This window comes from Paramisgurnus dabryanus, chromosome 5 (assembly GCF_030506205.2).
Source record: "Paramisgurnus dabryanus chromosome 5, PD_genome_1.1, whole genome shotgun sequence".
NCBI lineage: Eukaryota > Metazoa > Chordata > Actinopteri > Cypriniformes > Cobitidae > Paramisgurnus > Paramisgurnus dabryanus.
Window position 1 is genome coordinate 41422287 of NC_133341.1, and position 21676 is coordinate 41443962.

General features: G+C 37.6%; 1 protein-coding gene across 6 annotated transcripts in view; it reads right to left on the reverse strand.

The window, feature by feature from the left end:
* Positions 1-21676, reverse strand: part of doc2b (double C2-like domains, beta) — a 276973-nt gene that overhangs the window by 12911 nt on the left and 242386 nt on the right. For all 6 annotated transcript variants that reach the window (XM_065284219.2, XM_065284218.2, XM_065284217.2 and 3 more), the window contains 3 exons: positions 18493-18567; positions 16496-16605; positions 3133-3259 (listed from right to left, as the gene is read on the reverse strand). In XM_065284219.2, coding sequence (XP_065140291.1) covers positions 3133-3259; positions 16496-16605; positions 18493-18567 — 312 coding nt within the window. The remainder of the gene's footprint in view (positions 1-3132; positions 3260-16495; positions 16606-18492; positions 18568-21676) is intronic.

The following is a 21676-nucleotide window of genomic DNA, read 5'->3' on the forward strand; positions in this document are numbered from 1 at the left end:
TACTAGTGGTTTTGCTTTTCTTAAAATAAAACTTCATATTTTACAGGGCTTTGATTTATTTATATTACATTTTTTTTATTAGCTTAAAATATTAAAATATAAATTTTTGTGGAGGCTCCGCCTATGAAAAATTGTCTAGACCCGAGGAACCACTCTACCGTGACATGTTGTTATCGGAGTCAATTAGTAGGCGCACACTTATAGTAACGAACGGTGGTGGCACCAATAAAAAGCAAGGAAAAACAAGGAAAAACACAGAGGACGGAGAAAGGAGTTTTATGCAGATAGTGAAAAAGGACAACAAAGTCATAGGTGAGTGAGCTGAGTTTTGATATGTTTCCTTAAAGGCGGAGTCCATGATGTTTGAAAGCCAATGTTGATATTTGAAATCACCTAAACAAACACGCCCCTACCCCAATAGAATCTGGACCTTCTGTTGATAGACCCGCCCCACACATACGCAACCCGGCATTTGATTTGATTTGATTGGCTATAAGTGTGTTTTGGTAGTCGGCCCGTCTCCTTTTCCAAACCGTTTTTCAAACATCGTGGACTCCGCCTTTAAATGTGGAAACCAGCGATTAGTAAGAGCTAGCTCCTCTCTGTTACTGTCGAGAATGCTCATTACTAAAGTTGAAGACAACCTAACGGTACATTAAAAGAATATATAAAGTCACGTTTGCCTTTGCGTTTGTAATAAATAGTGGTGTGTTAGATCGCAGTTTATCCATACGGATCAGAACCCACGTTTCAACCCGCATGCGATTCGATCGCGGATTAAACAGGGATAGTTTATAATTTACACGTGTTTTAAAATGTTAACCTTCAAGTGCTTTTAAGCAATTTAACACTAAAAAGGCACTAAGTGAGTAGCTGTATGCAAAGACAGGTTGAATGTGTCCGGTCCCGTTCCAATCAGACGTAATCCTCCCTATATCCTTCAAATATTGATGTGTAAACTTTAGGGAGAGTTGCGCTATTGTATCTCATAGTGTATGGAATAGATCAATGAAAAACAACGTAACGTTTTTATGTGGAGTGACTGTTTAAGCTGCGCCGTCTGTGTGTGCATGGGTTTATTTAAGACGACAAGTGCCCTCAATAGTCGACACACGGAGAGAGCTTTGCGTTGATTCGGCGCATGCAAAAACATTAACATGTCATACGACTATGAATAAACGTCTAGAATTTCCTCAGCCTCTAAACTTTCATTGCTATTAACTGTTTTCCTTTTGTTTGCAACAGAAAAAGTACATTTTCTGTTGCATGAAGCAGGTTTCACTTTCAGGTGCACAGGCTTTGCAAACTCTAGATAAAACACAAAGTTTAAACCAAGCATTGTCCAACATCTGATCCTGATCTAAACCAGTTTGGATTTATCTGGATTTGTCGACTCCAAACTTACTCTGAATTTTGAAAATTAAGAGTTTGTAGTTCAAATAGCTTCATGCAACAGACCACAGCCTCAGAAGCATATTTAAAGAAAACAACATAAACATTATTTTTTTCTATACATTAACTCACTGGGGCTCTGTGCAATATGCCATTTAATACAACCAAATGTTAGGGATGGCGAAAACGAAAAAAATTCTTGACCGGCCACCGAGCCTCATTGGCCGGTTGAAACCGGTTAACTGATAGGCCTATAGTTTAAAATATGCTATGCTATTTAAAATAAACAGCCATTTCGAGCCGCGCCTGCAATTTCGCAACTCGCATCTCTCTAAACCCATCTTATGCGGAATGTTGCCTAATAGACTGCAACACGATAAAACCAATGGATTAAACGGGCACCTTCAGAATGTGTAAACGCACCGGCCAAAGCAGGTCTCACACTGTTTTTGTTCTAGAATAAATGCAGCAAAGATATTTAATGCTTGTATGAGGCATATAGGCCTACGCTGAGTTTTATTTATTTATGATGAGGTGCGTTCTAATTAACAATGCAATGCAAGTGAACGCGCAGTGCCGGCGCCTTCATGCACGGACCGGTAATTATATACTCTGCTATATTTGCTTTTTATTTAATAAATACATGCATTTGGTTGATTAAACATTTATTAAAATTAAGATACAATTTATACAAAACGAAATTCACTTCAAAGAAATGCTTTCTACAAAGCAAAACTTAATAAAGTGGTAAAAATCATGGCTGAGGATTTACAGAAACAAAACTTACTCTGCACTTTACTGTTAGCCTAAAAGACATAAATGTTAATAATTTGGAACACAACCAGGAGAGACTTTAATTTTAATTATTGTATTACTGTATTTTATTTACTATTCGAATAAAGGAATTTATCAAAAATAGCCTGTAGCATTTACTTTTCGCAAACCTTGTGAACATGCGAAACCAAAAGCAGTGACCTCGCCAAATGTTTTTTTATTGGTTTATAAAGTACAAACAGACCAGTTATGAAAAACTGAGTGTGAGGGATTTGTTCACTTCACACAAAAAGATCTTGGAAAGAAAGAGATGACTAACTGTAGTAGGGTTTAGTCCACTGTCTATAATAGCCTAATTTACAGATCCCTTTTTTTAACCGACAACCGACAACTTTAACCGGTTAACGTTGATACGGTCAACCATCGGTCATCGGTTAACATCCCTACCAAATGTAATATCTTTATTAAGATGATATGCGGACAACATTCAACTTTAGGAAATAAATTAGTTTATGACTTGACAAAGTAACTGAGAAAAATGCATTATTATTTCTTTAGGGACAGACAGACAATCAGATACAGGCAATAGGACCAATGAAAAGGTCTCAAAAAATTCAGAATTTCTTCATTTTGAAGAAAAAAAGAGAGATAGAAGCAGAAAGGCATGAGGAGAGGGAGAATAGAGGAAGACGCAACAGTAGTCCACTGACTTTTCTGCAAACCAAGGTATGTGTATTACATGCAGAGACCAGAGGGAGGTTAAAACAAAAACACATCAGGAGGTTTAAATGTACTGAATGTATCAGGATACAGTATACAGTATTATTACCTTCAATGTAGGGCAAGTTACACTAATTCACTGTTTATATGTATTTAAATGTGCCACCCCTCTCTAAGTCTGTGCCCCAGTCTGGCCCCCCCATGAAAAATTCTCTAGACCCGCCCCTGAATGACTGCAGGACTCACAGGAAGCTGCTTTTCTAAACAGTTGCTGAAGTTCTTGGTCTGGTTGGGTTTGAGTTTCTTCAGGGGGATTCGGGTTTCTCCGATGAATTCATTGTGCCGGAATTTATCCTCGTCACACACTGAAATCCTGAAAAACAAAACGGGTCTTTTACAGGTACTGAAGTATTGAAGACGCTAACATTGATAAATTAAATAATCATAAAAATGTTTGGTAACATTTTATTTTAAAGTGTCTTTGTTACATGTTAGTACTATAGTAATTATAGTCTCTCTGTTTACTCCAACACCATACAGTATGTCACGCTGGACCACAAAACCAGTCATAAGTGTCAATTTTTTCCACATTGAGATTTATGCATCATCTGTAGGTTAAATAAATAGGCTTTCCATTGATGGAGGTTTTTAGGATAGGGCCGTATTTTATTTTTTTATTGGAAAAATTGGAATCTGAGGGTGCAAAAAAAAATCAAAATATTGAGAAAATCACCTTAAAAGTTGTCCAAATTAAGTCCTTAGCAACTGCATCCCCGCAAGTTTTGATATTTACAGTAGGAAATTTACTAAAAATCTTCATGGATCATTTTCGTTTCATAATATCTTAATCATTTTTGGCATAAAAGAAAAATCAACGATGCATTAAAAAAAGTAACCGCCAAAATCAGTATTGTATCAGGTCAGTATTAAAGAGTAAATTCTTCATTTTACGCAAAAAACGATATCCGCCGTGTTATTCTGTCAGCAACAAACGGCAGTCCTCCTTCTCTACAGAAAGCAATAAATCTGCTTAACCAATCACAGCGCATCATTCCACGCATTGTAAACAATAATGTTGGCGCTTTGAATACACACAGAATCCTAGTTTTCCTCATCTACTTTGTACATCGTGATCAACAAACAAACAAAAACAAAATAATACTTAATGGCATTGATAAACCTGGGGTGGTTTTCTGTGGTGGGGAAGAAACGTAAGCCATCAAAATCGAATAATTTACATGAGAGGCACTCGGGAGACGTAAAAATGCCGGCTGTAGCTTGTTCTCCTGATAGCATCAAGCTTCTGTCATGCTAACACATTGACCCCAGGGGATCTTTTGAAAAACTTTCCATTATTTTACTCAAAGTCACTGAAAATCGAGCAGGACCAAAACATTTTACAGCTGATCGCTGTCAAAAAAGTTCAGCGATGACGTCCCAAGGATGACAGCAGCAATGACAGTGTTCTTAATATGACAAAGTAAGTGTTTTGATTAATGACATTAATGTTTATTTTTTTAATCAGTGTATACCACTAGTCAACTAAATGAATATAACATGGCAAAGATGAATGCACATTTAAATATTGAATTAAAAGTTTTATAGCATTTTGGAAAAAAACTTCATCGTCATGGATTAATTGCATTTTGCGGAAAAAATAATGAGTTTTTGTAATAAATCTTTGAAAATCAAATTATGGATTTGTATTTTTAATGTTATTATAACCTAAAGATGCTATGTGAAAGTTTGTAACAGAAAGTAGTGGTTTTCATCGTGTCACTTTCTTGGTATATTATAAAACAAATTTTTACCAAAATAAGTCTAAATGGATTTTTTCCATTTTTGAACCAAACTTTTTAAATATACCCATGCGACTTATGACTGTTTTTTTTTGGTCCAGGGTCACATATTATAAAAAAGAAGTAAACACTCTCTGTCGAATATTCACTCTAAAATGGCTGGGTTATTTTTGACCCATGTTGGGTAAAAATTGGACACAACACATGCTGGGTTAAAAATGACCCAATGTTGGGTTGTTGTTATGCATTGGGTAATGCAACATTGGGTAAATTTTAACCCAGCTGCGTATTCTGTCTAATATTTACTCAACATAGGTTAAATATAACCCAGCCATTTTTAGTGTACAGTGTGAACTGAACCATATATTGAGCATGCAGTCCATACAAAAATGCAGACTGCCCATGTTATCTGTTAACTGTACGATGTTCATTTGCATTGAGCTTGCTGACTGTGAAATGAGTTTTCGGCAGTATTGATAAGAACCGCTTCATACAGGAGGACAGGAACAAACGAGTTCCTGCCTTTAGTTTCCTACAGGTCAATAATAACACTCGGCTCGATTCACGCGAGTAACTCACACAAAACTTTTGAAGAATTGACGAGTTTTAGACCATAAAACATTTTTTGTTACATACAGCAAACATCTCCTCACTATCTGCTTGCTGCCTGTCCGCTGATCAAACTGTAAAAAAACGCGATCTCTGTAGACAGCCCAGGCTTCTCAAACGGCAATAACAACACAGTGGCCAAACCTAGCACCACAAAACAAAACAAAGTGTTCCAGCCAATAAACGACAAAAAGGATTTGGGGGTGGGGGTTGGGCGCATTCATGAAAGCACGGAAGGGAGGGGGAGGAGTTAGCTACGCTCCGTCTGTTTGAAAACAATTCAAACGTCAACAAAAACTAACGTCTCGCAGATTCGCTTAGAACGCCTTTAATTTCTTCATGAATTAACAAATAAAGACATCTTGACATAAACATCTTGGATGACATGGGGGTGAGTAAATTATCAGGATTAATTATCGAGTTTTCCTTTAATAATATCCTGTAGTGTCTAATGCAATATGATTTTCAAATCTCAGTGAGAGCGTGTTTAAGGATTTGTTTATGGTTTTTGGATTTTCCAAATGTGTGAGCATTTTTACTAAATGTTAGTCAGACATTAATCGTTTTTAGTGACCACAGCAAAACCAGGATTTGGGTGAAATAGTCAGCAGAAATATCAATTCCTTCGCAGTGCGATTCTTCACTTTATCAAGCGGGCATTGCTGATCCAGCCAATAAAATCCAGATATCTTTTCACCCCAGTCACGTTAAGACATCTCAGTTAGAAGATCTGACCTAATCCTCACGCTTTACACCTCATAAAAATGACTGATTCCTCTCAAACAATAAACCAGACTTCTCAAAACCAGAAACAAAACTACAAGCTCATGGGGCACTTTAGGTGACAAGTCACCAGTGATGTAGTCGGTAATGGGTTACTTTCCAAAAACGTATTCTGTATGAAACCTTCATAGACAAAAGCCCTATCGGATTGTTAACAACAATAAAATACTGTCTTGCAGAGAGAGCTGAATCAATATGCGTCTTATACATCAGTCTTTTTCTTGCTAAAACAAAGACGGCCTAGTCAATAAAGAGGAGGGAACACGCAGTAAATGCCTCTCTATCATTTTCTTCTCCACTGCACTGAATGTATATGTCATTGTCTATTCCCATCTGGAGGTTCTGTATCCCTTTGTGGTTACTCCTCCGAAGACTTGACTAAACAGGCCATCTCCTCGTGTCCAAAAGCTCAGCTTAATAAAATTATTTTTCCCCTCCAATGATTTATGTGGACAGGATTGTCTCATTATGGCGTTGGTGGAGTTGTGTGGTTGTTTCTGGTTTGTTGTGATTATGTCTGATCATTGTGTGGTGTATATGATGCCAGCTGTCGTCTTGCAGGAATGTGTCAATCAATGCAAAAGGAAATGTTTGGTAAACCTCAATCAGTCATCTTTTATACAATGCTGCTCTTCTCACATGTAATCACAGTACATTGTGTTCAATTGCGGGTGCAGGGTATACTTGTGTGTGCTCTTAAATTTCAGGTCAAGTGAGGTAGAATATTCTCACATCAGCTTGTGATTTAAAATAATGACTTAAATGTACTAAAAATTAGTGCTGTGTATCGGCAAGAATCAGGCGATATGATATGTGTTCCCGATACAGGGGTCGCGACACTATATAATGCAATGCAAGGCGATATGCTGGGTTCCCAATAGTGGGAACTTGAACTGGGTCGCCATAGCAACGCTTTGGGGAATGCCTCTGCATGACTGATCTGAAGCACGTGTAACAACTAAACGATGATTAGATAATAAGATACTAATCAGGATGCCGTGTGGACCGTGCTTATAAACATTGGGGTATACCCTCACCCGTTGCTGTGAGGGCCCACTCTGCCCGGGGTATGGCTGCCTCTTATGCTAAGTACACAAACGGGAGGCATTGCGTTACTTGCTCTAGATTACCTGCGGGATTTAACTTCGTGTCATGCAAATATTTTCAACTTGGGCGAAGACGCGTTTGAGGCAAATAGCGAGTGTTTTCGCGGTAAACGCGCCGCCCATATCGCGTCATTCGGATTGCTTTACCCGAGGACACATCTGATCGTGTCTTTGCATTGACTTTGTATGTAATCTACTCGCGCAAATTGTTGAACTCGCTTCTGGTGTTAACCCATAGTAAGGCCTTAAAGGTTCTCTAAGCGAATCTGCGAGACGTTAGTTATTGTTGACTTTCGAAACTGTTTTCAAACAGACGGAGCGTAGCTAACTCCTCCCCCTCCCTTCCGTGCTTTCATGAACGCGCCCAACCCCCACCCCCAAATCCTTCTTGTCGTTTATTGGCTGGAATACTTTGTTTTGTTTTGTGAGCTAGGTTTGGCCATTTGTTGATATTGCCGCTTGTGAAGCCTGGGCTGTCTACAAAGATCGCGTTTTTTTACAGTTTGATCAGCGGACAGGCAGCAAGCAGATAGTGAGGAGATGTTTCCGGTATGTAACAAAAAATGTTTTATGGTCTAAAACTTCAATTCGCTTAGAGCACCTTTAAGGGGATCGCACACCGGCCGCGCAGCTCAGCGTCGCGCCACGTCAAGTTGTGTCTAGGACAACTCGGAGGTATTGTAAACCGGAAGTGCACAATAAATAGCGCGAGCTTCGTCAGATAGCGTCTACTTCAAAATGCAAAATATACGTTAGCAGCCAATGTTAATTGTTAATGATTTGGGACAAATATGATGTTAATTAATGTTAAACTATGTGAGTGGCGCGACAGGGATTTGAGCAACTTCCTGAGTCACAGCTGGGCGGCGCCGGTGTGCGTATACTCATAGAAAACAATTTGTTCGTTTTTTTAGAACAGCGGTGCGGCCGGTGTGCGATTCCCTTTAGGGTCAGTCGCTTCACTCCAGGACGTATGTGATGCGGCCGGTTGGTCTTCACCGCTCACTTTCGTCAGATTTTGTATTCTGGACCCCTCCTTAGCGTCCCAGGTTCTTTTACCCCGACTGTATTCAGTTTATACACACTGCAGGTATTTGGTAGTATAGAGGCGTTGGCATCTCATTCCCCAAAGCGTTGCTATGGCGACACAGCTCGAGTTCCCTCGAAAGGGAACTTCTCAGGTTACGTATGTAACCATGGTTCCCTGAGAAGGGAACGAGACGCTGCGTCTCAATGCCATTCTCCCTGCATCCCTGTAGGCACTTGCTTCGGCACTTGGTAGCGTTTGTATGGGATGCCTTCTTATACCACTGGTCTGCACGGCATCCCGGTCAGTATCTAATTATCTCATAATTGTTTAGTTGTTATGCGTGCTTCAGATCAGTCACGGAGAGGCATTCCCCAAAGCGTTGCTATGGCGACGCAGCGTCTCGTTCCCTTCTACATACATAATCTGAGATGATATTTCTTATTTTGGGCATCGGATATGTAATAATTTTAAGAAAGCTGTAATCAAAAACACATCACCATATGCAAACCTTTGCAAAAAAATATATAACTTGTGTGAACTTGCTCCAATCCGGACCCGTGCAGAACAAAAAATAAATAGATGTAATAATCAAAACCCCTATTATTTGATAGCTTGACCAGGTTGGCACATAATCCACAGCACATTGCTATTAAATCAGTAAACAAGTTGTGAAAATAAAACCTTGTCTTACCCTAGCAGCACTCTGCTTAATAAATTCCCTGACATATGCATACAATCCATATCCATATTATTCCTCTCTAAGAGCTTAATCCACTCATTATTCCAGATTCTAAAATCAATGTGCTGTCACTGTGACAGGTAACTTTTTCCATGTTTAAGTGCTATAATTGGGTCCCAAGTGCTTCTATCAACCCAGAAAATGTGATACAGATTAACTTAGTTTTGGTTAACCATTCTCTGCAAGCATGTGAAAAAATAGGGCATTGAAATTTAGCTCCCCCTGTGATGTCAGAAGGGGATAATACCACCCCTTAAACTGTAGTATCCAACCATGCCGCCGCCATTTAGTACAGAGATCAACTCATTTGCACGTTAAAGGACACATCCAGAAACGCCACATTTTTGCTCACACCTACAAAGTGGAAATTTTAACATGCACTAGACATGCTCTGTAGCGCGTCAGATTGCTGATCACAATCGCGTATTCTTTGATCGACTTTACACAGAGTGTTAATCAGACCCGGGACACAAAGTAATTAAACTTGGACTGGACCTGACTGACCATTTAAAACAGGTCGTGGGTTTACTTCCGCTCACTCTTAACGTTTAGAGACAAGAAGACTGCTGTAAAGCGGTCGGAATATAAATAAAAAACTAGACAACTTCCATGAATCTTGTATGAAAAAAATTATGCTGTGTTTTTGAGAATACAGCATCACCAAACAAAATATCCTGATAAACACAATCTGCCGAATGTAGCTTCTATTTATACCTATGGTTCAAGGTAGTGTAAAGAGTGGAGGCAGGGACTAATTTGCATATTCATAGATCCGTATATATTAAATCAGTGGTTCTCAAACTTTTCCAGCGTGCGGCCCCCCTTGTGTACAGTGCATTCCTTCGCGGCCCCCCAAAGAAAATTTATGACAAAAACTAACATGTAATATTTTACTTAAACAAAACATATTAAGTAATACAAAGTAGTGTTGTTTGTTAGTAGGCTTATTTTTTGGTTTAATTACACAGAATTCATGATACATTTATGTATTTTATAAAATGTAATCAAACTGGGGCCCCCCTGGCACCATCTCGCGGCCCCCAGTTTGAGAACCACTTTATTAAATGACGCAAGGGTGTGGAGTTACATTCAAGCTGTTTTAAATCATAAAGAAATGATTGTCACAGGAAAAAACTTTTACATATGTATGCTATTATCATGCTCAAAGCTTTTTAAAGGGATAGTTCACTCAAAAATGAAAATTGTGTCATCATTTTCTCACTTTCATGTTGTTACAAACCTGTATAAATGTATTTGTTTTGATAAATACAAAGGAAGATATTTTGGGGTCAAATCCGTTCGTGGACCCCATTTACTTCCATAGTATCCTTTTTTCCTACTATGGAAGTCAATAGGGTCCACGAATAGTTTGGTTACAAACATTTCTCAAAATATCTTCCTTTGTGTTCATCAGAACAAAGAAATTTATTCGGGTTTATAAAAACATGAGTGTGAGTAAATGATGACAGAATTTTAATTTTTGGGTGAACTATCCCTTTAAGTGATAAAATGATGGACAACAGGGGGACTTTAAAATTTTGATTTAGTATGCAAAGATGAAACTGTAATAACTGCATATTCATTATAGAAACAACCTTGAGATGAGACTTGATGTCTTCATTGTTGTTCATTTTGTTTTAATACAATCTTGTTAAATCGCATAATGAGGTTAAAGTAAAGGTACAGCACAACAACTACATCTGACAGTCTGCAATCGTTCTGGAAAATGTGTTTGCAAATACATTTTCTGTATTCTTTCCAAACAGCTAATCTAAATGAAAAGGATTTCAGACTTTGTGAAGGCTTGAGAGCAGAGGCCCTTGTGTGGATAATTTGATTTTGAATAGAGCCATCACTGTCAGAGCTGGCGCTGGCAATGGAGGTATGCCTTTCCGGATAAAAAATAAAAAATCACATGGTTTTCATAGCTGCAGGAACCTGCACAGCCCGCCATTAAACCAACACTTTGATGTTCATCTGCGGCACGTGAAGATTGCCGGCAAATGAGGGGAATAATGGGAAAGATGAATGCCGCAGCGTGATAAACATCGGAGCTTCACGCATTGTGCTGAAGCGGAAAAATTTAATCGTGTAATCGACATAGTTTTCAGAACCTGCATGAAGGTAGTTTTTTTTTTCAAAGAAACGTTTAGTCAAAGATTTCTAAAATATTTTTTTTCCCACTTCAATGAACCTTTAGTGCAACAGAAAGGTTATACTGTAGATATTGAGGATTTCCTTTGGAACCATACACCCTTGTAGGAACCTTTATTTTTAAGAGGTTAGTAAAATTTCAAGACCAGTCAAACTGTTAATTTATTGAAAACCACATAAACATTTTTTTATGGGATGTGGTAGCTGGTTTTATAGATGGCAGACAGCTGTATGAGAAAATAATGAAAATGTAGTTTTCATAAATGCTAGAGGTGAGACGCCGTGTGCGCCAGCATTTGAGTTTTATTTACAAAAAGGACAAGAGCACTCCCTGAAGGAAAGGCCTATGAGGGAGACTTTGGTTTCCATGGAAACTGGCTAAGAGACAGTCCTAAAAAGAAAAGCAATGGTGAATCATCAGGTGGATTCTCCCTGATCCACACACAGACACACAGTTTACCCCCTTACACCGGTCCATTTTTACTGCAACCCAAAACAGCAATGATCCCATTGGATTTTGGTGAACTTTTGTCAGTTTTGATATCACAGCACCAGAGCTCTTAATCATTGTCTACAAAAATTAAGCCTAAGTGAACTTTGAACCCCTATCCCAGGCCTCACTTAAACCTCTTCACAGCCTTACCTCCCTATCCGTAATATGCGTGTGAAATCAACCCTGCACTACTGCACGGCTCTTAAGCAATGAAATGTGACCTTTGAAGCGCAGACTCTCCGCCTCATTAATTCACACCGAGTCCAGACAAATCTGGGAGCCTCCAAACCCAAGGCTGTGATCTCAGTGGAGAAAGACTGCAACTGAACCATTAACTTTGTCCTCCACCTCACCCAACCCCATATCTAGATGAGTCTAGCGCTAAGGGTCTGTGTGTGAAACAAAGATATCAGATGTTAGTATTATGACCCATTTAAAAAAGATCAATAAATTGATGGCAATAAAAGCAGCATGGTAAAAAGCCAGTGATAATAAATTAAACCGAAGACCAGGGTTGCTTATATTTGACATTTTCGACTACAAATCTATAAGCATTTTGTATAAGAATATGTGGTTGTATGTTTTTTTTACATTAGTTTATGCTAGTGCTGGGCAAAGATTAATCGCGATTAATTGCATACAAAATAAAAGTGCATTTTTGCATAATATATGTGTCTGTGCTGCGTGTAATTATTATGTATATTTAAACACAGACACGTACATATATACATTTCAGAACATTTTTATTTATATATAAATATTATGCAAAAAAATCATGATTGATCTTTGCCCAGCACTAGTTTATGCATTAGCGGACAGGAACAAAACATCTACAGCATTTATTTATCTTTGTTCATGTTAGTTTAATGTGTAATGTTAACATAACAGCTTTTTAAAAACGTGTAAGTCAATGCTGAAATTAAACTATTATATTGGTTTGAACTAACATTAAAGTCTCCATGAAATCAAAACTTACAATTCTTATTTTTTAATAAAAATGTGAAATCAAAACCAGTCATAAGTCACACAGGTATATTTGTTGAAAAAGCTACAAATACATTGCATGGGTCAAAATTATAAATTTTTCTTTTATGCCAAAAATCATTAGTATATTATGTATAAAAACTTTATTTTTGTGAGTCGATATAATATTGTCTGGGCCAAATGTCATATCCCAACAAACCAAAACTTATTTATTTATTTTTTAGGATAATGTATAAATCTCAATATTAAAAAATTTACCCTTTTGACTAGTTTTGTGGTCACGAAGAGTCACAAATAAAACAATGTTCATTATAAACAATTTATCTGTGTGGGTCTTTGTTTTGTTTTTTTAAATTCATGTGCCCTCATAAACTTTAATCAAAATCTGAAAATAAATTACTTCCGCCCTCTTGCAGCGTCATTCTCTGATGAAATCAGCAAGATGGCTTGGACGGGAAGTATAGTCGATCGCGACTTTCTGATCATGGGGACTGTAAAGGTGCAGCGTGTAAATTTTAGTGGCATCAAGTGGTGAGGTTGCAAATTGCAACAAACAACTCAGTTTACAGCTCACCCTTCGCTTTTAAAATGCATAGAGAAGCTACAGTAGCCGCCACAGGACATACATATCACTGTTGAAGATAACTTCCTGAAAAAGTTTGTCCGTTAAGAGCTTCTGTAAAGTGCGGCATAAAATGTAACGGGACCCTCGGTGTATGCAGATAAAATGTCTCATTCTGAAGTAATAAAAACATTTAAAAGGTCATTATACACCCCTGATAATATAGTTTTGTATATTATTTTGCATTTCTGTCAAGAGATCCTTCTAAAAATTACACACTGCCCCTTTAACTCTTTCCACACCATTGACGAGTTATCTCGTCAATTTAGAGAAAATGCCAATGATTTTTATGGCGATCCATATTTCTGCTATAATCCAATAGGTGGCGCTCTTACCCAACTTATAAAACACTGAAGCATCCACTGATCCAAAATCAGTAAAAACTCTGTGTATGTTTTGATCATCGCTCTGAATCTGATCTTTAAAAAAAGTCCATTACAAAAATGCAATTATCTCAAATTGTTGCTCAAATGTGGGAATTTTTGAAGAAACCAAATAATATGAGTTATTTAAATAATGAAGGTTTTTTTTTTTAAAGCAGAGGGTCTGATCTTTTTATTTGATATATTGTATGTTTATATATTTAACGAAGAAAATTTTCTGGAAGGCATTCAACTTTTGTGAAAATCACAAAAAATGCTGGGCTGCAAACTTTATTAAAATGAAAATTCTGTCATTTACTCATACTTAAGTTGTTCCAAACCTGTACATATTTCTTTATTCTGCTGAACATAAAGTAAGGTATTTTAAGCAATGTTTGTAGCCAAACCGTTTTTGAGCACCATTGACCTCCATAGTATTTTTCTTCCTACTATGGAAGTCAATGGTGCTCCTGCTTCGTGCTTGATTAGAAACATATATACAGGTTTAAAACAACTTGAAGGTGAGTAAATGATGACAGAAATTTCATTTGTGTGTGAACTATCCCTTTAAGAAAGATAAATAAATGCTGAACTTTATTAATTTCTTATTTAGTGTATTTGCTAATGCTAACAAATACAACCTCACAATTTGACAATTTCCCTAAAAAAATGCACAGATACATATAAAGGCATCTGTAAGAAGTACAGCTTATATTAATAATGTCATGGCTTTAACATTATCGCCCTGCTCTGCTATTATTATGAAAAGAGAGTTTTAATATTATAAGGCCAAATGAAATAATAAGTGGCTTAATATTAATAGCTCACCACCCTCTTATTATTTATAGCAAAAAAATGATTAGGTTAAAGGCGGAGTCCATGATGTTTGAAAGCCAGTGTTGATATTTGAAATCGCCTAAACAAACACGCCCCTACCCCAATAGAATCTGGACCTTCTGTTGATAGACCCGCCCCACACATACGCAACCCGGCATTTGATTTGATTTGATTGGCTATAAGTGTGTTTTGGTAGTCGGCCCGTCTCCTTTTCCAAACCGTTTTTCAAACATCGTGGACTCCGCCTTTAAAAGAAAATGTATGACATCTAATACAGTGGCACTAAGCCATACATTCTTAATTAAACCCATGCAGATCTGTTCAGAGCGCTGGGACCTCATATTTCTTTTCCCTTATGGGGACACATTTTTTTTGTATCCTTAAATATAGAGTATGTGAACAAGTACCCTGAATAATGGCCCTTCTTTGCAAGCAGTATTTGTTAAAGGCAAACTAATCTATATTGAGTAACAGTAAATCAACACCTAATCGAAATCTAATAGCCCTGTAATGCTTTTTCAGCCTATGTGAATAGCAAGCAGCACAATAGTGCCCAAAAGGTGCTTTTTCAGTAATCAATGACCATGTTGTCTGGTGGCTTGTGTGTTCGTGACGCCAAAATAGCAACACATTTGTCATCTATTGACGAGCAGCATTAAAAGATAAAATCAAAACAACAAACTTTATCTGCTATTTAAAAATCTATTTCTTACTGTGACTTTTAACTAGAAAGACACCAAGCGATTCTTTGTAAGTGGGTCTCCAGTCATGCAACTCGGTTAATCTGCTTTTAATGGATTTGAGGGATATTGTGTTTGTAACACAGCTGTTATGCAGTGATACACACAAGTGCAGATTAATGTTCTTCTGCCGTGTAATCTTTACCACCACTTTGTCCGAGCTATTATCCTAATGCAGCATTTTAATCACTGCACACGCTGTGAAAACCGACCCGTTACGCTTCGGTCGTGTTTGCGAGGCCGTAAATGTCACTCAACAAAAGCCGGTGTCATCTTTGCTTGTGTGAGATACCCAGGCAACACTGTATGACTTATGAGAGTGGGTATGGCCGCATGGAAAGTTAAGACTTTAAAGCATCTGAAACCTGTCTGCAAATATTTGCAAAGGTGACTCATGATATGTTGATAACCAGTTAGCACTGTGTCTTAATGGTCCGTCTCATGATTTTACATTTCCTTTGTTGACGATATTCAAAGGGTACAAACCCCGATGGAAACGATGACGCAAGTTATCCTTTCCAACACAAATCTCTTTTCTTGGACTACAACATACAGACGGATTGTAGGCAACAAGGAAAAGGATCAGATCAAACATCATGATCTTTCCAAGCATAAGAGCCTGTTGAACCTTTCTGCTTTGTAGGTAAATTTCAACCTCCTTCAATGGTCCTTCAACTAGTGTCCTTTCATTTTGATGAATGGTACAATATCCCACTACACTCCATTCAGGGTCTGTATGGCAGCGATCCAAAAAGGCCTGAGGCTGTTTCAAAGGCAAATGGCTGTTCTGAGTGTAATTAGGTATCATTATTTACACAGCGAATGGGCCTGATTTGCCCAACTATGATCTAAGCACACCCTTGCCCATCCTCACCGAATTGTTTGTGTTAACTTCCAAGTCTCTCCAACTGTGCACAGGAATCACGTATTATGCACGGTCAGTTAATTAAAACTAAACAACATCTACATACGCTTTAGTTTCTTATTAAAATAAGATCACAGTATAATCAACACCCACATTCTTCAAAAGCCCTTTCAAGTGATTTATTTACTTGCACTAATTGATTTGCATTGTGTCCTGTTCTTCTGTCGCCACCAATACGTGCTATAGACCTCACATTACTGTTCTGCACAGCCTGAGAAAGACTGAAATACTCGTGCATTAGCTTATCTAATGCCTGGCTAGTGATATTAAGAATCTGAGATGCTAAACAATAAGTTGTTGGTTCAAAGACCACAGATGCAAAATAGTTACTTCCAAAGGCAATCCAACAAAAGTTATAACTTTAAAACATATGTTACAAAGATTTTAATATAGCAAATTTGAAGTAAAGGATAAATATATTGGTACCTGAGTGTTTTGCGAACCATATCTTCATCTGTTATTCCATAATACGTCAGGGTCTCGCTCCAGACAGGGTTGAGTGTGTTGCGTAGGGTCTTGGTGCGGAGCTTATTGGCCTGAAAAATAAGATTTCCTTTTAGATTAGTGGCTGTGTGACGCAAATTTATCGAATGCATCAGTTATTTGATTTGCACAGTTTTATAATGCTGATAAATAACAAATATAAACAAAAAACAGACACACAGATAGATACAGTTTTATAGACAGAAAGATAGATGGTTGATAGCACATGATAGAGCATCACAAACAGACCTACAGTGTCAGACACATTAAGACAAACAGTTTGATCTATAGATGATAGAAACTGTGTCACTAATGTAAGGTAATAAGGTAATTTATTATCCACCAGATAGTGCTCTAACCCAATTTATAAAAAACTGAAGCAAATACTAATTTAATTAATTTCAAACTCCGTGTAAGTTTTGATAATCGCTCTGAAACTGATCTCTAACTAAATTACTTTACAAAAATGCAATTATTTTAGCTTTTTGCTCAAAATATGGTATTTTTGAAGAAACCAACGCATATTTAAGAGGTTATAAAAAGATAACAAATGAAGATAGAATAAAACTTTTTCCTGTTTTGTTTGTTTGTTGGAAAGCAGAGGCCCTGTTCTTTTATTTTATATATTTGTATGTTTATATATTTAAAGAAGAACATTTTCTGGAAGGCATTTTGTGAAAATTACAAAAAACGGGCAACTTTAAAAAAGAAAATGCATGGAGGGGAATAAGTTAAAAGGGACATTTCACTTCTTCTTGAAAATATGCTCATTTTCCAGCTCCCCTAGAGTTAAACATTTGATTTTTACCATTTTGGAATCAATTCAGCTGATCTCTGGGTCTGGCGCTACCACTTTTAGCTTAGCTTAGCACAATCCATTGAATCTTATTAGACCATTAACATCGCGCTAAAACATAACCAAAGAGTTTTGATTTTTTCCTCTTGGTTACTTACAATAGCACTATAGACTATTTTCGGGTACTGCGTAATATCATTGCGCCTCTTGCAGTCATGTTACATCAGCAAAGTCCTTGATTATTACACCAGAATGAGAGTATAGTTCCTTGCCACATCTGCGTAAAAAATCGCAACTTTAAATTTTCCGTCAGTCTTAGTACACGATGTAACTACAGAAGAGTCAAGTTTTAAATAGGAAAAATATCGAAACTCTTTGGTTATTTTTTAGCGCGATGCTAATGGTCTAATCGGATTCAATGGATTATGCTAAGCTATGCTAAAAGTGCTAGCGCCAGACCTGGAGATCGGCTGAATGGATTCTAAAACGGTAAAAATCAAATGTTTAACTCTAGGGGAGCTGGAAAATGAGCATATTTTCAAAAAAAGTGGATTGTACCTTTAATATCCACCTTACTCATATATACAATACAATCCTAACAGTCTTCATATGCCTTCATGTTCCATTTGACTGCTTTGCACTGTATAGTCAATTAACCCAAAACACATATGGCGATTAAAGCTGGTGCGATTAACACCAAGATCTTCATTACATCCAGCACATCTGTGAGGAGTTTCCTAATTCCTAATAACTGTGATATCCTTCCCCATTCAATTACCCAGTCACCCTGTGAAGGACAATGACTGTCAGTTGCTAAGTGGATTGTTGGCAAGATGAGAAAGGAGGAGCGGTCAAAAACAGAAGAATTATAATAGGGGGCGTGATAATTTTTGGTCTTACCAGCTGTGAATGACAAGAAAAAAACACTGTCCCCTAAAAACTTGATATCATTATTCCAAATATTGACATAACAACAGGTTAAGCTTCATAGTTTGTACTATATTGTGTATTTTAGCAATGCTCAATAAACCAATCAAGATTCATTCTATAAGTGAGCAAAATAAAAAATAACCTTGCAACCTACAAATAAGTCTCTTTCAATGTGACAAACATAATGTAATACAAGGTGCAAGCAAACACATACCTTACTGGCTCCAGGCAGCAGGTGCAGCTTAACATAGGGATCTGACAGCCCGTTGTGATCCATTGGTTTGAGTCCCTGAAAGAGAGAGAGAGAGTAATGAAAAATAATGAAAAGGTGACTCATGAACAACAAGCACCTTTAGACATCCCATGAAGTCAACGGCACAAAGCAGCTTGTCAGTCTGATAGATTCCAAAGGCTTTAGCTTCCAGTTCCTGTCAAACTCTTGCATTTCTAACAAGACGTATTGTTTCACATCCAACCAAATAAGCTAATTAGACACACTGGAGGTTTCTGCCATTCCCTGACAGGAAAAACAATCTTCTGAAAGCTCTTTTGTTTCTATTAAGATGAATTTTAGAATGAGAAAAATCCCGCTTTGTTTTGGACAGACACAGACGGTTCAATCAGTCTGTGTGGACATCGTAAAAATTTCAGAGGGAGCAACTGTGTTATTGGAAATACAGCTGCTGCTTTTTTAAGACTTTATTTTCGAGTTGCAAAGTTTCTCCATACGTAAGGTGATGGGGGGGAGTATTAAACATATTACTGTATAGCATACAGCGTTCGGCAGTAACTAGTTACAGTAATAATATTACTTTCCCTGGAAACTATTAGTGTAACTAATTACTAGGGGTGTGACGGGACACTTAAGTATTGTTTATACTCGCGCTTTGGTCCGCAACGCAAGCCTCCGCGGATCGCGCGTGCGTCTCACCAAACGGACGAGGCGTTTATAGTTGACGCGCTCGCTGTTGCACTATTTTTTGAACCACCAGGGGGCAACGCGAGCAATAAAGTCAAAAACAAACACAAAGAAGAGGATAGAAGAAGTCGTCCGCTGGAACAACCCTGGTGCTTTTAACATCAGAGTTTGATATATAAATACGAGAACATGAATAAAACAACAATCTTTTAAATATGTCTTTATTAAACATTATCATTTCATTAACGTTTTTTACTAAACAAACAGTACAGATATCTTAAGGTTTGTATTTTATTCCTCGTCTAGAGGTTCATTCAATACAAATATAAGCCAAACATTCTGAATCATGTAAAATAATTCGTGTTTTAAACTGCAAAGTTTCCATACTTTACTTACAGAGTGTCAGATAAATATATACATTGTTTTGCTTGGATTGATCAAAGAGATACGTCACAGGCTTGCCTGCTCGGACAGAATCGCCTCGAGTTCGGTCATTTTCGGATGCGGAGCCGCGCGGAAAGTTACAAAAAATGCCGAAATGGGGTCTCGCGCACCCAACACGCGCGACCGCCCACTCCGCGTTGACGTCATTTTTGCCGCGCGCACCAACGCGCCCGTGCGGACGCGTCGAGTATAAACATAGCTTAAAAGGCAGGATAGGCAGGAATTATCTAAAAAACTTTTTTACAAATTTGTTTAAACTGTCTTTATATACCAATACATAATTAAAATGTAAGTACTCTGAAAAAGAGAGTATAAAACTCGAGTGTCTGTAGACATTTCACGACTAATTATTTCCATTCGGGACGAAACAAATGATTGGCGTGCGCGACTATCACTCTCTCTCGCGACCATGGCACCACCCCTGTTGCTATGGGATCTGTCCACACATGCGCACACCCGATTGATTTGAACGTGCATGAGGCACTCTAGGAAGAGCAAAAGTATGGCAGAGAAAAAGCATTCAGAACTTTTTCAGTCAGCAGTCAGCGAAGGCAAAAAAAGGAATAAACGAAGAAATCAAACGAGAGTAAATATCACTTGGCTTTTCCTTGAGTCGACGATGCAGTAGCGGTATTGTCTCCAGAGTGTAGCCTCAGAGTCAACAATGCTTTCATCACGGAAACTCTTCCATGCAAAACACTGGCTTAATAGTGAGTACTAAAAGCCATCCTATTTGTTTATATTCATAGTGATAAAGTTAGGTGTATTATTACATGTGATTGTGACATGATGTTACTACATGCACCGCGCTCCCAGCAGAGCCGGTCAGTGTCGCGCGTTCATGTGTTTTGGGGGCGTGGCTTAAGAAGAAACCAAGAAGGGAGGGGGTGGAGTGAATGGAAAAATGAGCTGTGTTTAAAACAGTCGTGAGAGGTGTACAGACACTCGATTTTTATACTCTCTTCTTCAGAGTACTTACATTTTACTTATGTATTGAAATATAAAGACAGTTTAAGCAAATTTGTTAACAAGTTTTTTTTAGATAATTCCTGCCTATCCTGCCTTTAATCCATGAGACGAGACACAAGATTGGGTTTACGAGATTTCTGCATTTTTTTTTTTTTAAATATCTTCAATGATAAAATAAATGAATGGGAAACTGAAATCACATATTTTTTTATTATTTATTAGTATTATTGCTTTATTTAAACAAATAACGAAAATCTGAAGGGAAAAAACAGAAAAGGGTTTATTTCTGGTTCCCCAAATGCTTTGCATGAGGCTGTTATGTTATGGTTTTATTCTGTAAAGACAAAGACTTGATAAGGTTTTATGTTCATTTAACTTTAAACAAACTGTTGCCAGTAAATAACATCAATTTAAATCTACATCAAGTTACTGGCAACCGGCTGCATAATTACAACAAATTTTTTACAGGGTATGCACTCAAGTTGTACATCCGCATGTATATGCTGTTCTTTTATTTGCCTGAAACTAAATCATGTGGTTCGCTGAATAACAACATCAGGTGCATTTACATTATCCTTAAAATAGTGAAAATTTAGGTGTTTTTTAGGCAATTCGAAAAAGTAATAATGGCAAAACTTGACACTTGATGTGTGTGATCAAATAATAATTTAATAAAGATGCAAAATAGACTACTATAACCTCCCTGAAACACCAGCCATGGCCGTTTCCAAGTATAAGGGGCTTTCCTTGCCATTAATTCTTGAATAACACGCCTGCATGTCCTACGAGTAAAAATAATAGGTATGTTCAGTGCCACAACACAGCGTAGACCGACAGGCCCATGACATCAAAGTACCGCAAGGGTGATTAGAGAGCAAACGGTTCAGTATGATTTCTCAAATCACTCTCACTGTACTTTGATCTCATCTGCCTGTCTGTCTGCGCATTGACAAATCAAGACGAATGGCTTTGAATGGCTGCAAAGCATAAACCTACCAAAAGTCACCATGACCTCATAACATTGGGTAATGGAAACGCTGTCATTTCGCAATAATTTCTCAAAAGT